We start from the raw sequence: 16,608 nt of genomic DNA on the forward strand, positions 1-16,608 counted from the left end.
CTATATGGAGACATTAGCCCCTTAGGAATTTTTTCCCACTTTAACCTCACTAAACGACTATTTCAAGTTGTTTAGTGTTTCTGGTACCTTTGATAATGCAATAATACATTCGATCATTTGATACAACCACGATTTAAGATAGTACTATATAGATACAATCTTAAATCGTGGATAAAACACTAAACAGACAAAATAATTATTAAATAAATACCATTTTACCAGTTCCCAGTGTTCCCACTTACCAGTGAACTTATCACTTTTAGATCAAAACGCGTTTTGGCGATGAACAAATTTGATTTGCCATTCAGTAAACAATCGGCAAAGTCGAGCAAACTATTTGCTCTCGGTATCTCCGCGAAAACGCGCTCAATAACCTAATTGTAACCGTATATACCAAGAATTAAATACAGTTCTACAGTTCTACTTTTAGGCGAAAATGGTAACCAGTTGTAACCATATTAGTTACCACGCCCGCGCACGACTTTAGATGTGAAACAGGCTTAACGGTTACCATAGTCACGGTACCCACGCAGCGAAACTATGCGAAAATTTTTTTTTGTATCACTGTCACATGTATTTAAGTGCCAAATTCTTGACTTATATTTTTTCATTCCCTTTCATCGCTTTCAATGTTTTTGACGTCGACAAAATGACAATATTGTCGAGAATAGAATACGATGATCAATTTAAAAAAAAAAAACCAATTTTAATAAACTGTTTTTATTACCTACCGACCAAACAAAACTTATTCTCTTCGTTAAACAGGTTAATTACAGCTCTCCGTCTGCAGTGCACAAGAACAGAACAAACAATAGATAAGTGCCATCACACAAAATAGTACAATAATTAAGTGTCATTACTCATTTGTATAGAAAAGTCCGGATGGTTCCATTTTCTTCTACAATATTTTCGACTAAAATTATGTCTATTTTCGTCCAATATTTTAGCCAGTGTTTTAGCATTACGTTCCGTATTATAAAGATAGAGTAAGGATAGGATCACATTTTTCCCTTATCGGTTAATGATTGTACTTTCTGGTATCGGCTGTCTTATTAAACAGCTATCGAAAAACGTTTATCCGAGTACCACAGATATAAAATATCTGTGCCGAGTACTATTATAAAAAATAAAATAATATCATTATATACTTATGATGTCTAATCGTTATTTTCTTTAAACGGGTATTCATTTGTTGCTGAAATGTCTTAGTTATAAAAAAAATAATATTATAATCAATTTAATCAATTTATTAATTTTTGTCACGCATAAATTATTTTTATCGACTATTTTATTATTCATTTGAGGAAAATGGTCAAGATTTATTTTTTATTTTACTGAAGGAAAATGGAGACTAGAGGAAAACGACATTTCGTTTTTAGAGGAAAATGGCTACAGCCAAAAATTCGACAACAACAAGGCTTGTGTTTTTTCTGTGAAGTCGTTTTTGTAGATTACAAACAGTAACACCCCCTAATAAATAAGGTATAGGGCGGTTGGTAAACGGAAAAATATTAAAAACTAAGGTAAAATTGGAATACAAAATATAATATTCAAATTTTATAGAAATACGAAAAATGGGAACATCCACGTACCTATTTTTTAATCTATGCTGTATTTCTGTAATACAAACGCGGGTAATAAAGCTCTGCGGAAAAAGTCAAAAATCTAAAATCAAACCAATCGATACTTAAATTTTTTTTAAAGCGGACGTGATAGGTACCCACATGTGTTGTCTCCGTCTTACAAGTGCGTAACATTGCAAAAACTGTTTAGTGCGAGATAGGACCGCTCAGTCCGTAACCAAAAGTTAACACACTATAATAGAAGGTAATATTTTCTGTGTCGTAGCGTTTTTATTCGTTTGATACCTTTAATAAGAAAAAAATTTTAATACTTTCAAAAACCTGATATTTATTAAGTTTTCAAACTTCAATAACTTTTGATACATTGTTCTTATCGAAAAAATAAAAACGCTGTGGCACGGTAAAAATTCTCATTTTTTTATGGTGAAAATTTAGTTTCTTAGTTGTAACTGTATACTTCTCGATTCTTTCCCGCTCGAAACAGTTTTTGCCATGTTACGCGCTTGTAAGACGGAGACAACACATGCGTGTATCACCACGTCCGTATTGCAACGGATTAAGGGCAGTACCGAAACAATTGCTCCTCGCGCATAATTTTTTGTTTGAATTCGCACGTGTAACCTCCTCAATTAATTTATTACCATCAATCGTAAGACTATTGTTTTCTTTTTTTATTTTATTTTTTACGCCTTAAAAATTTCAAATCGTAAATGACCTGCAGTGGCTGCAGAACCGTGAACAATTGCGATTCGTTTCGGTCAGAGAAAAATACTACGTGGCCGACACAAGCTTGCATAGATAGCTTTCCTCGTTTCGGATACGCTTAAGCCTCAAGTGAAATCATAAATACATCGCAAAACCGTATAAATTGATAATATATTATTATTATTACACCGTTTGTGTTATTATTATTACACACGCTCGACGTCTGCTTTTCAAGATATTCATAACTGGACCAACAAAATTAATGTAATCGTGTGACTAGTTGATTATTTTGAATTTCATTTTATCGAAATTACCATCATAGGGAACATTTTTTTTTCTATTAGGACATTTAGACGTTAAGATACAGAAATAATCTTTCACGATTTCATAGGTATTTTACAAGTTTATTTTATAGAAAAATTAAATAAGTAGGTACCTAAAAAAAAAGAATAATAATAGATTCATAAAAAAGCGAATAATATTATAAATCCAACACAATACTTAATAATACAAAAATTAATAGTTAACAAAATTAGTCTTAAGTATAAATCATATAAAATGTATAAAAAAATAGGGCACTTACCATATATCTAACCTGTTTACCATTACAAAAAATTCATAATATAGACGTATACAAAATAATAAAACAAAATTGTATGTTGGTAGTTTGTAAATAATATAAATCAAGGAAAATGCCCATTATTAACACAAATATACAATAATAAACATTGTACATGGTCAGATCGATCTAAATCAGTCAGATGAAGTAAATATTTAAATACATATATTATATATATACATAAATATAATATAAAATTATTGTCATGGAAAAATAGGGGTTTTTTTTAAAATAAAACTAGTGGTGCATAAGATAAAGACCCGTAGCGATTTAACAGTCAATATAAAATATTTAAAATCCTAAGACTTGATTTCGTGAGCAAATTCATTTAACATGAACTACCTACACTCTTATTGTACTATTTATATCATTTTCCCAACAGCGTGGAATTCGTTCAATAATAATTTGTTCTGCAAAATATGGTAGTTTACTGACAACTAGTTTTAACCATCATACAAAAATACAAACCTAACATATAACAAAGCACATGTAAAAAATGTTTACAAAAAAAATAAAACATGTAGGTACATCTGAAAATACAACAAACATTTGGAAGACACTAGTTGTACATACAGTTTTAGAAACGTGAGTATAATCTGAATGCTGTAGTTTAAGTAAAAATTCAAAAATCACATGTTCATAAGGCACTTTGGAAGCTCACAGTGAGGTATATCAGTAAAAAAAAAACATACATAATAAAACATTGATACAAAAAGAAAAAAAACATTTTATCACATTGCGTTAAATAATTCATGAGCTTTGAAATTCGTAATTACATAATGATAAATTCGCTTAAGTACTAAAACTTATAAAAATAATTAATACTAGAGAATAAACTTATATATAAGTTAAAATGATTCAAGTTTATCATTTAATTATTTATCTATTTTAGGAACAAGTGTCGCGGTTAATCCTTAAATACTGCATACATAATATTAATATTATATAAAATAATACGCACACTGTTCTACAATTACATAAGAAAAAAAATACAACTTAACATAAGACACATGCATATAACATTTTTTATAAAAACATAGTTTCAAAAACATCTGGTCATACAATGAGGACAACATTATTCATATAAAAATTCCAATGTTTAGGAAACAATATTAAGTCATTGTTTAAAAATATTTTTGGACATTATACAATACACAATGGATAAAAATGTAAAACTGTAATTAAAATAAAATCAATAGAGTCAACTCAAATTGACATTGAACCTTAAAATTATTTGTTCAAATGAATTAGGAAAATAATTGTTTCATTTCATTGAATAAATTGGAAGCTAATACTGAACCCTGATCAATGAAGTTTCCATGAAATCACAACAATGAGCAAATATGAAGGTTTGTTTAATAATAATAATAAAAAAAAAATTAAAAGTAAAAAAAGTTAGAGAGCTTCAACTTCTCAAAACTTTTACATTGGATGTTGTGACGCATCTAGGAACTTACTCTAACGCAGTGTGGTACTTGCGTATGTGCACCCTTAGATTACCACTCTGTTTGGCGCGATATTCACAGTGAGGACAACGATGAACTGGCTCTTTTCCTCCACATTCAAATACTTCATGACGTTTCAATGTACTCTTCCATCGGTATCTCTTGCCACAGTGTTGACAACTGAATGGATTTGCTTGAGTTGTACGTACATATTTGGAATTTTGTTCAAAGTTTTTCCACCATAAAGAACCTAAAGGAAAAACTATAATAAATATATATAATTTATTAACCTACAGAATCGACTCATGTCAAATGACAAAGTCGTTATAAATACCTTGATCCTGCATATTTGGTTGTATGTTCATGCCTCCATATTCAGTAAGTTCCATACCTAATAGAAAAACATATTTAAAATTTGAGCATTATGAAATATTTAACTAATTACTAGCAGTCAATGACTTGACTTAAATTAGTTTAATAAAATATCCAAACAACAAAAAATAATACATATAAATTCAATGAATGATTTATACCTTCTTCAGGCCGAAAATTTGTCATGCTGATTTGTGAGGATGTTAAGTCTACCTTAACAGTTGTACTTGTCGTACACATATCAGTATGAATATTATTTTCACTTTCACTAGCTTCTTCTTCTGTATCAGTTTTTTCATGTTTAATATCGCTCATTGAGCCACTAGAAGGCCAGGACTTTTCTTCTTTATCTCTAACTATTAAACCGTTGACTTCGGACTTTATTTCTGGATTACTCTCATCAGCTTGAACATTTGCTGATTCCACCACAGGTTTAGGAATGACTGGAGGAGATGGTATGTTTGCCTTGCCTTCGCCAGCTAAACTAGGTGCAGTGGGATTTGGCGTATTGTTAACGTCTAAACTATTAGCATTAGTACGACTCGGATTAACTGGAGAAACAACAAGACTACTAAAGTTCTTTACTGGTTGTACTAATTTACGTCGTTTTGTATTTGGTATAGTAGGTACAATAGGTGTTGGGGTTGGCAGTGGTGGGACAGTCATGGATGGATCAAAAGCACCATCAGTAACTTTAGGTGTAACAGACTTTTTTGGCAGACCAGGTGAAATATTTCTGGTAGCATTTTTTCGAGAATCTAGTTTTCGATCAGATCGACCACTACTTTCAGTCAATCCTTTAATTTGCAATGATTCTGCAGCTTTCAGGAATGATCCAAGTTGTTCTTGGGTAATGTTCACTTCACCGCGATACATATAGTCCATCATAGACCGCAATTCTTGATATGTTACATCTTTAAGTATAAGCACCGGATATTTGTCAAAATGTTGATTTAACAGCATCTAAAAGTAAAAAAGTACAGTAAAAGTTATTCTAGAAGACTTATAGTAATTATGGAACATTTGATAAATAAATAATATTTTCTTTTTAAGTATAACCTAATATAAGAAAATTGATTATAACAAATGTTATAGTATATTATATGTGTTGTAAGTTTTTAAAAAACCAACAAAAAATTAACTGTTTGAAAAAAAAGTCTTAATTAAAATCAAATAATTATACTTCCATGTGCATAAATCTATTACGAAATCAGAAAATACCTACAATACAATAAAAATAAATTCTCTAAACCAATCAAAACAACTAGGTACTCATTTCATTCAACACAATCAGAAATACAATTATTATTCAAAGTATTTTAGTTAAAATTAAATGTACATATAAAGTAACAAACAATATGTTGTGGTATTTTTTATTAGAGCCTAACACTGCCCAACACAGTAGGTAGGCTATTATTAAATAATAATTCACATAGTTTGTTACTGGTATCTCATAAAAGAGGTCAAGTTGACAAAGTGTATCAGACAGCTGTCTGAATAATGTCATACACTCAATAGTCTACCGGAACAAGAAAAAAAAGTATGAGCTAATTTCTCCTCACACATACAGGCTAAACAATATATATTATATTCTACACATTTATTGCCTATTGTGTGACATATTATTTTCTTTTTTTTACATTTATAAATTCCTTAAAAAATTCATTTTTAATAGTACTTATAAAAAAAATCGAAAAATATGTACTTAATATAAGTGTTAAATTTGATTTGTTCTGTTTATTCTATACACATATCATATAATAGATGTAAGTAAATTTTTAAATAAATAATTAAAATATTAAATTAGGTAACAGAGTAAACATCTAAAAAACAACTATCTAGGCCACTTTTATGTGATGAGCCTTCTATTATAATAGACAGCACACTCAAAGTTGGATGTACCAAATCAGTGAATGGAAAATAGAAAGGCAATAATAAGATGAGGCTAAACACAGTTATATAATAGTTTTCAACAAGATTTTCACGGTATTTGTTTATTTTAAATCATTCAGTTGAACTAAAAATAAATTCCATAAAGACCTAAATATAAATTATATTACATTTCTAGATGCAAATTCATAAACTACAACAATAACATATTTTACATAAAATTTATTTTAAATTAATACCCATGGCCATTATTTAATAATATAATAATTATAAAAAAATTAAAAGAAATATAAATAAATGATATTGTATGAGGTGTGCTTATACTTTATATATTTAATTAACTAATATATAGTATTAATGTGTAATGTTTTCTTTTATCACATATCCTTCAATTCAAATATTGTACCTAATACCTAAATATTATCTCAGAACAAAGAGTTATATAGATGCAAATACGTTCACTAACAATTTTTCTATTGATAAAAATTTGTACATAAGCGAATAAGGTAATTTTTAATGATTAATAGGTAATAGGCACACTATATTCAGTTAATAAAAAAAAAATAGATTATAACAACGCTTAAACAATAAATTGCAAACATTCAAATAATTAACATAAACATTTTATTCATACAAAAACATTAGAGAAATTGAATGACAAATTATTATAATTTTTAACATCAAACATATTTAGTTTATTCTCCTTAACTGATAAAAATAAAAGAAATAAAAGAAAAAACAAAATAATATATTATTTTGCTACATATTTAGTATTATGTACAAAGAGTATTTTCAAATATGACAAATAAGCTAAATATTCCCTTATCTCTGAAATATAATTTAATAAGCAAAAAATAAACTTTTTCTACGAATTATTTTTCAACATATTTGCTAACCACATTATGTAATAACTTTTTGTACTTAGTTGTTAATGTTAAATAATTAAAAAAATAATGTAAATTATATTACATTTTAAATGTAGGGTAGAACATACATACTAATTAAAGTGAAAAATTAGTTAACACTATACCTATCTATTAAACACTATCTGAAACAAAAAAATCATTAGAAATTCATGTACCTATTCTGTAATACATATATCTTTTGAATTTAGAAATTGTTTCAATATTTTAATAATTTTTAATAGCATGGGCAAAACTAATAGTAACTATTTTTAGTGTTTAGGAAAAAAAATTTATCTAGTAATCATTGGGCAATTTATAGTTTGTTATCAAGGTCTGATCGATAATAATTAACATGGGTCTCAATAAAATAAAAATTGAATGTAGTATATAATTGACAAAACATGATTAAAAATTGTACAACATTTTTATTTTGAGTTATTATAAAATGATTTGGTATCTAGTAACGTGTTGAAAGTACAAGAGATCATAATTAAAAGATAGAAAAAGGTAATTCAAACTGTGCTAACACTTGAATATTACTAGATTCTAACAAAAGTGTAGGTATACTATATTACCTAAATATGTATAATTTTATTTTTTTGTTATTCTTGGATAACCAACTTATTTATATAGATAGATAGGTACCAAATTCTAAAATAAAATAGTATTTAATTTGAAATTACAATCATCCCAAAAAAATGAATTATAAAAAAATGTAACATAACCTTTTTGACACGACAATGGAAAAGAGATAATAATAATTACTTGATTTAATTGTTTTACTATTCTAAATTACTGAAGTAACAAATAAGTTTACTATGATCAGAATATTTTAATAAAGTTATAAGTACATAAGGAAAATTCAAAGAATATATTTTATTAGATCATTAGAAAATATTACGATAACAACAAACTATTAAGGATCCAGTGGTTTTGGACATAAATTATCTATTAAAAAATAATAATTATATTATAATTCAATTATTAATGATTAATATTTTTATTTACTTACTGAAATTAATATAACCGAAACCGTTTTTATTTCATTATTATTATTTTTATTATAACTAAACATTATGTACCTACATTTAAATACGCAATAGAAAACAATTATAAATATGTACCTAACATAAAATGCAAAATATTTATTTTAACAAATTTTATTTTACATATATATATAATATAAACTATGCAGTGATCTAATTTTTAATTTAAAATCAACAATTTTTTAATGAATTAATATGATGTCATACAATCATGAAAAAATAATAAAAGAAATCAAACATTAACAATATGGTTACCATCACACATTTATCATAAATATACCCAATCTATATTATTGTGAATGTTTAAAACTAATGTATCAAATTAATTCTTAATACTTGCTTGATAGTTTGATAAAGATAATAAAGATATTTGGGTAATATATAATATTATATTACTGAGCAAAAATATTGGTATATAAAAACAGAGCAAGTAGGAACTGTAGTTAATTGTTATAATTTAATTATCTGTACTAATAACGTCTTACAGGAATATGTAATTAAATTGCTCATTACCAGAGACCATGTGTTAAATTAAATACATTAACTTTAGTGACTAGGTAAATTAATATAACAAAAGAAAGTTATTATATTTTAAAAAATTAGTTTGAAAATTAAATTAAAATTCTTTTTATGTTGAATATATCATACCTAGGTAATAATTTGGTGATGTTTATGTTTGTATTATACCTTCCTATTACCTATAGTCCATACGTTACTGCTAATATATTAATCATAAAGTATAATGAAAATCCAGCTTTGATACTGTAAATTAAATCGATACCTACTCTAAAATACTTTTACAATTTTATTTTAATTGACTGTAGGTATGTGTACCCTACTGGTTTCAATTAATTATTTAATTATATTATATATTATATATTTAATTATATTTAACTTTTTGTATGTTCATTTAGGGGTCGATATTTTATTTATATTAACTACGATTGAGTATCAATGAACATTATATCATACATTAATACCTAATTAATTCTAGTGTTAAAAAATTAATTTTTTGATGATTAAAAATCCTGTTAAATAATATAGTTGTTATTTCAATAGTAATTTTGCTTAAAAGTATAAAGCATTTATGTACTTACTACTTAGAAATGTTTTAAATTAGCTACCTACCTTTAATTGTATTTACACAAAGTAAGGTAAGGAAGCTATTGTTTTAAACACAACTATTCGGGGCAGTCCATAGGGGAAAAAATAAGGAACTAGTAATTCTGATGATGTCAATTTAAAAAAAAAAAAATTGCCAACTAAATAATTTTCAAGTGAGCAATAAAAGAACTTTTTTAGTTATGAAATATTGAACATTTTACATTAATGTTATGGAATTATAGATCCTAAAAAATAAATGTAATAACAACTTTTTCAATAAGTACCTACTAACAATAAACTGTTGATTATTAATCATTAAAATTTAATTTTATATTGTCATTCTAACATATATACAGTTTTAAAACAAGTTTAAGACACATCCAACCAGACTTAGGTACTTACATAACTACTGCTATCTACCTTAATTTAGAAGATTCTGGCTTTCTATAGCAAATACATAAATTAATAAATCAATAGAGAAATTTTTTAAATATCAGTGTTATTCATAGAATACAAAAGTTATAGGAAATTTCTTAAGAAATCTTTATGTATTAATACTTTAGTAACCGAAATCTTTATAAATTTACGAACATATAGATACTCATAGGTAGGATTAGTTGCATAAAACAATATATTTAATTTAAAGGTAATGGCTAATTTAAAACAGAATCTACCGTTCGATCATATTTATTTTACAGTCAACCCAAAAAAATTTTCAATTCTAATGGTTTTACTAACACCTCAATTAAAACTAGGAACAATTCAGTCCATATGAGACATATACTGAAAGAATATAGTATAATAGTATGCTAAATTTAATGATGTTGATAACCTTTCAAAGGACCTATTAACAATTTTTAATGTTTTAATTAATGTTCTATATCATTCATATGATATCAATATAATGCACTCATATACACATATGTCACATTTACTAAGATAAATATGTCTTATAAACCAGACAGTAGTATTTTTAATTAAACCTTAAATGAAAGGATAGTTCAATAGATTAACATAAAATAATTTAGTATGTACAGATTTTGTGCGTACTATAATAGGGTAGGTACCTACTGCATAAAACATGGGTTATTTTTTAATTTTAATTTTTTAAGACAGTGCTTGATGTTTTAAAACTAAAATAATTTAAAACAATTACAAACTAACAATAAATAAACACACAGTGAAGTGGCATGAACAAAACTTTTCATGTAAATCATTAGACCGCACACTGATGAAGATTTAGGTTAGTTTAATCATGAAATCTAAAGCCAAATAATAAAAAGTCGATTTTAGTTTATGCAAAGAGTTAGGTTACAACCAAGAGACATCGGTTTGAAGTAAACATGGAATGACTAAAGCTTATAATCAATTCTAACCTACAGCCAAATAAAAATCACGTTTTCGATTCATCAACAGTGGTTTAGGCAATAACAATAGCGCCAAGAAAGTTTTCGGGAACAACAAATGACATTATCCACCATTGAAACAATGAAAGAAACAACAAGAACCTCGACCACGACAACAAAGAAAAAGTTGGTAGTTTCGAGGGCGAAAAAATCGATACGTCCTGGCAGACTCAACAGGTGCTCCGTGCGGTCAAACAACGAAAACGCGGCGGCTCAACATATGGGACGCGCCACAGCGTTAGTGGCACGGCGCGATAAAATTCGGGTGGACGACGACCAAAACCACAACAACACGATCATTCAAAATCATAACAATACACTACGAAATAATTACAAACGCTCGGCGAGACTTACCGCGAAATAGGGGCTGCAGGCGGACAGGACGACTTTGTGAGCGTTCATGCACTGTCCCTCGGCGGCCAGGGCGCAGTCGACCAGCGATCCGCTCTCCAACAGGCTGTCGAACACCGAAATCAACGTGTTCTGATGGTTGTTCCACCGCAAGCAGAACTGCTGCTGCTGCTGCTGTTGGTGGTCCATGGCGTGACGGGTTGTGCGTTCAGCAGTGGTCACAATGATAGTAAATAATGATTATAATAACAACAATAACAACGATAATAATATTATAGTTTTTGGTATCGTCCGGACACGCGGACGGTGGACAGCTGCTGACCGGCTAAAACGTGGACGGTATCGTTGACCGTACTTTCCTGGCGAAACGTCTACGCTACAAAATGCGACGACAACAACGGCGACGAGCAGCCGACGCGAAGACGACCTGTTGTGCGCGTTCGCGTGTGCACAACATATACACACACACACACACACACTCGCACACACACGCACGCACAAACGCGCAAGCGCACAACCGATTGGACCGGACGGCTGTGTAAAGTAAACGCGCCGCAGCGGCAACACCACACGCACCACAAAAAGCGCGAATCGCACGAGCACGCGAGATCGCGAAAAACTTGTCGTTCGAACTTAACTCGAAGGAGACGATTTACACAGGACAAAAATATTTAAGATTCGGTACGTTTGTAATAAAAAAAAAAAAAAGTCTAACTGCTATAAAAATAATATTCCATTAGGCATGTACGATAAATTTATGATATCGTATCGAGATGATATTACATACTACCCACTATTTTATAACTTTTATAGAAATTATTATTGGTATTTTTATTGTCACTGCGGAGGTTTGAGAGACGACAATGACGGAATATCACGTCGGTGCGGAACGTTTCGTACTGCGGTCGTCTACTCGTCTGCGACAAAAACGTTGGATCTTGGATGAGTTGTGATAATTATTGCAGGCCGACAATTTTATGTTGGGTATAACAGTGGGTACCTATTGGACGTCCGGCGGTCCCGTTTTCAGCGGTGGCGGCAGCAGCACCGGCGAAAGCAGCGCTGTGGGACAAAGAGAAATTTTCACACAGAAACGCGGCGTAACGAAATTCAAACATACCATCGCATCGGCACTCCAGTGTGGTGTTCGGCACTTCGGTTCGTTTCGTTTCGTCGCGTATATTACCAAAATATTGTGTGTGCGTGCGCGCGCGCGTTCGCCAGCTTGCGGGCCGGGTAGTCTCGGGCCGTTGGTGGGGTATGACTGGTGCGGTGGCGCGGGGGAGCCGAGAGAGAAATACACGAAAAATAGAGAGAAAAAACGACAACAAAAAAAAAAAAAAAAAAAAAAAACAGAAACGACGGCGCGAAACGCGGACAATAAAGTTTTTTTTTCGGCAGTGCCAACTTTGAAAGTTTGCACGGTAATTTCGGACCGGTCGGCAGTCGCTACACGGTGGGTGACCGTGTTCGGACCACCGCGCCGGTTGCCCAGAGGCGGCAAAGTCTCGTCGATGCTTTATAATAGTAAAGTCAGTAACTAAGTTGTCAATCTCGCCAAATTACTTAATATAAAATCATCGAACAACGCTAACGACGATATAATGTCGTGTTGTACCGTGTTTGTTGATTTATATTTTAATATTATTATTACTATAATAGTTAGTGTGCACACTCATAAATCATAATTGTTATCAGCGCGCGTAAATGAGTTTTTTTATTAATGAAACGAACGTCGGTGATCGGTGTTAATTAGTGCGGGACCGGGGGGGACGTCGAGCCGTCAATCGGTGGGGGCGGTGGCTACGATTTACGGATTCGTAAACATGACCGACAATTATTATTATTGTTATAGTAATAATAACAATAATAATAATATCCGAATAATTATTTCTGTTATCCGGTGGGCCGTTTGCCAGTTGTAGTTGTTCGTGGTCGACGTGCCGAATAATAAAATTAGTAGAGGAAAAACGTGCTTGCAGTGTGCGCACCCGAGGGAATGGCGGTTTCGGCTTATCGGTCACACTGCGCGCGTCGACGAACGTTTGGAAAGTTCGACGGCGGCAGCGGCTGTTGGTTCAGTGTTTACACAATATACAGCTGCGGAGATTCGAACGCGGGCAAAAAAAAAATAACGAAACAAGGGAAAAAATAAAGAGAGAAATAATATGAATTTTCGACGGCGGCTCGATTTTGGTGGGAGGAGAGAATTCTATTTCACGGAATAACATTCTGATGATCCGTATCGGGTCCGTCCTCACTCCTCTTCGCCGCCTCGTGGTTCTTTCATTATATTATTATTATATACTCGTTTTATTATTATTTTGCTGAAACGCGTATATAACACAATGCGCTCGAAAAACGGTATCTAATGTACTTAAATAATATTATTGTACTTGACGTCCTCTTCTCGTACATTCATTGGAAAGCCAATGCGCGTGTATTTACTATTTATAAACATTTTTATCATGAGATGATGAATGCAGTACACTGTGTATTATTATAATTATATTGTGCACAAAGTACGTGTACCATTGTCTAATTCTCGAAAAACTAACTCGACGCTTACGTATGAATGTATAATATTAATATTTTATACCCCAGTATTCCACGCATCATAATATATTATTATTGCAATCGTAATAATAATAATATACGATTCGTCGGCCAGATTGGAATATTTTAAATATTTTGGAAAAAAAATGATGATCGACGCGTAACGTCGCGTTTAATGACGATATAATTTATTCTTTTTTCTAACGATTTACGGTGATCGGTGGTGTTGGACGGACGGATAGACATAATATTATATAATATTTTTCCACGGAAAACACGTGTTACACACACGTATTATTTTATTTATTATCCGAGATCGAAATGAATAGTTAAATCGGTGGGCCATCCGTTGACCGTTCACGTCCATTTATTAGACTTATCTGGACACGACGCATATGTGTGTGCGCATGCCACAAATTCCGAGAAATAGGATAAAAACTGCAGCGGGCGGCCGAAGACGACGGTGGTCCGCCGCGACGCCCCCAAAAGGCAAAAACGAGAGGAGAAAAATGTGTTCTCCGGCGCAGGCTGCGGACCCACCAAGGCACCAAATGATACATTATTATACGTCGTGTTCGCCACGCGGGTACGGTCGTATACAGGGCTCACGAATTTTCGGGTCAGGACGGAAACGGAGAATAGTATCAATAATATTATATCGCCGACGAAACGCGGCAGTCCCTGAAATAATTATTCACTATTAAAATTAATGATACAATTTTATTTTATCAAAAATTAATTATTATTATGTTAATATTGTTTTAAACGGATATAAACGTGATTCTCCAATCTCCTCCAGTCGTAGTGCGACGGAACACGGATGCACAAAGCAAATCAAATTGTGCAAAATTAATATGATTGATAGCTGTGATTTTCTGGATTTATCTAACACACACCGGAATTTAAAAGTTTTTTTATTTACAAGGTACTGATTGATCTAATAAAATGATACATGAATAATTCTGAAAACTGTTTGGAATTCGTCGTAGGACTTATTATCATACTTTCCATTTTAAATTCTGAGAGGCGCGAGGAATGTATTTTTTTTTTTAATTTTCAACAGACAAAATATTTACAATTTTGTATGGATTAAGGTCGTTTTTGATTAAATCTAAAAATGCCTAAAAGTCAATCTCAATTAGTGAAGTTTTGACGAAGTCAAATCTTTTTCTGAATTCTATTGGCGTCACTAGATCAATCAGTACGCAAGAAATAGAACACGACTAAACTCCTATATTATGTATCGCTAAGCGCGTGTGCTAGACAATAACAAAAAATTAGAGTTTTCGATCCACGATATTAATTATATTCAATTTTTCTCATTACATGATTTATATTAATATATTGTGTAAAGTATATTGGTATGCTGATATCTTATCAATAAAAATATGAAAACAATTTTTCTGAAAACATATACAGTCATTTAAAGAATCACAAAAATGGTATCTATAAAAAATAGTATATTTTGTTTTAAATTGTGAACACTAATTGCGCCCAAAGTTATACAATATTATGTTTAGTAATATTGTTGTGTTTATTTTAAAAAATAAATAAAATTGTGAATTATTTGTCAAATGTAAATAATTATACTTGTCAATCTTATTTTAGGAACCACTAATGAACAGCTGAAGGTGAAAAAGTAACAGGAATTGCGTCTTGAACGCAATTCATTCAAAAAGATAAATTTACATGTACATGTAAAATTCATGTGCACCGTTTAAAACGGAGATGAACCAAAAATTAATTATTGTTGGATTGTATAACTTAAAATAACTTGTTTTTATACCGGTCTGAATTAAATGGTGAACTAGGACCCTACAACTCTCGTCCGGCCAGTGCAAATAAACAAAGGAGATAAATTAATTTTGGTTCCTTTGTAGTCTTGTAAATTTAACAAAAAATAATCGTGATTGGTGTGAATAATGAGAATCGGTATTCTGTTTTTTTCGTCCCTAGACTCATTAAATCTTCTGGAACTTACGGATATTTTCACTAGACTTCTATTTTTCTAATAAAACCTACCTTTTTTGGACTCCCGAGTTAATTAATCACGTTAAACGTAATGTTATTAACAATCTATATAGCTATTAATTACAAGTAGCCAGAGTAATCCGAGAAACTCGTGCTTTGATGAGGTGGACGAAACGATGACGACTATCGGAATACTAAATATTATTTTATACAACGTTTGCGTACAAATTTCATTCCGATCCAACCGCACGAATGTTTATAATGTTCGTAATAATAATATTTGGCAATAAATCTCGTCGACCCCGCGCTGTCGAAATCATAACCTATACCTGCTGCTATGCATTGTGCCGAGCCCGTTTCGAACCCTTGTCGAAAGGCGACACACACGTGGTAACCTCGCTATTATATTTTATACAACGACTTCACTGTTCCCAATAATGGTGTTTTGAGATTGGCTATCCAAATGTACAACGTTCGGATAAAACGCGCGCGCGCATCATCGTCTCTTGCAGTGCAGTAGGTGGTAGGTATACACATAATACACGTGAAAAAATCCACAGGTAGGTAGATAGGTAGGCATGGGTTTAGGGTTATGCCGCCGACCGAACGAAAAAAAAAAGGTTCGACGACGACGAAGTATCCAAAAACTGGTTTT

The 16,608-nt window shown here is 31.0% G+C and overlaps 1 protein-coding gene across 1 annotated transcript; it reads right to left on the reverse strand.

Moving 5' to 3' along the window:
• Positions 1–2,671: 2,671 nt before the first annotated feature.
• LOC107169523 (uncharacterized) lies at positions 2,672–12,616 on the reverse strand. Its single transcript, XM_015519285.2, has 4 exons — positions 11,430–12,616; positions 4,886–5,687; positions 4,687–4,743; positions 2,672–4,602 (listed from the first exon to the last, which is right to left on the reverse strand). The coding sequence occupies exons 1-4, from the start codon at positions 11,613–11,615 to the stop codon at positions 4,361–4,363; spliced, it is 1,287 nt and encodes a 428-aa protein (XP_015374771.1). The 5' UTR covers positions 11,616–12,616; the 3' UTR covers positions 2,672–4,360.
• Between the last annotated feature and the right edge of the window lie 3,992 nt (positions 12,617–16,608).

Source organism: Diuraphis noxia, unplaced genomic scaffold, assembly GCF_037042655.1.
Source record: "Diuraphis noxia isolate RWA-SAM2 unplaced genomic scaffold, SU_Dnox_SAM2 contig0003, whole genome shotgun sequence".
In the NCBI taxonomy this organism is placed as follows: domain Eukaryota; kingdom Metazoa; phylum Arthropoda; class Insecta; order Hemiptera; family Aphididae; genus Diuraphis; species Diuraphis noxia.

Bases quoted from the DNA above. Each gene is read 5' to 3' on its own strand.
- LOC107169523 (XM_015519285.2), bottom strand. From the start codon at position 11,615: ATGGACCACCAACAGCAGCAGCAGCAGCAGTTCTGCTTGCGGTGGAAC. The intron at 5,688-11,429 runs GTAAGTCTCGCC...TTTTACTTTTAG, and splicing joins CCTGCAGCCCCTATTTCGCG to ATGCTGTTAAATCAACATTT. The intron at 4,744-4,885 runs GTATAAATCATT...TTTTTCTATTAG, and splicing joins AAATTTTCGGCCTGAAGAAG to GTATGGAACTTACTGAATAT.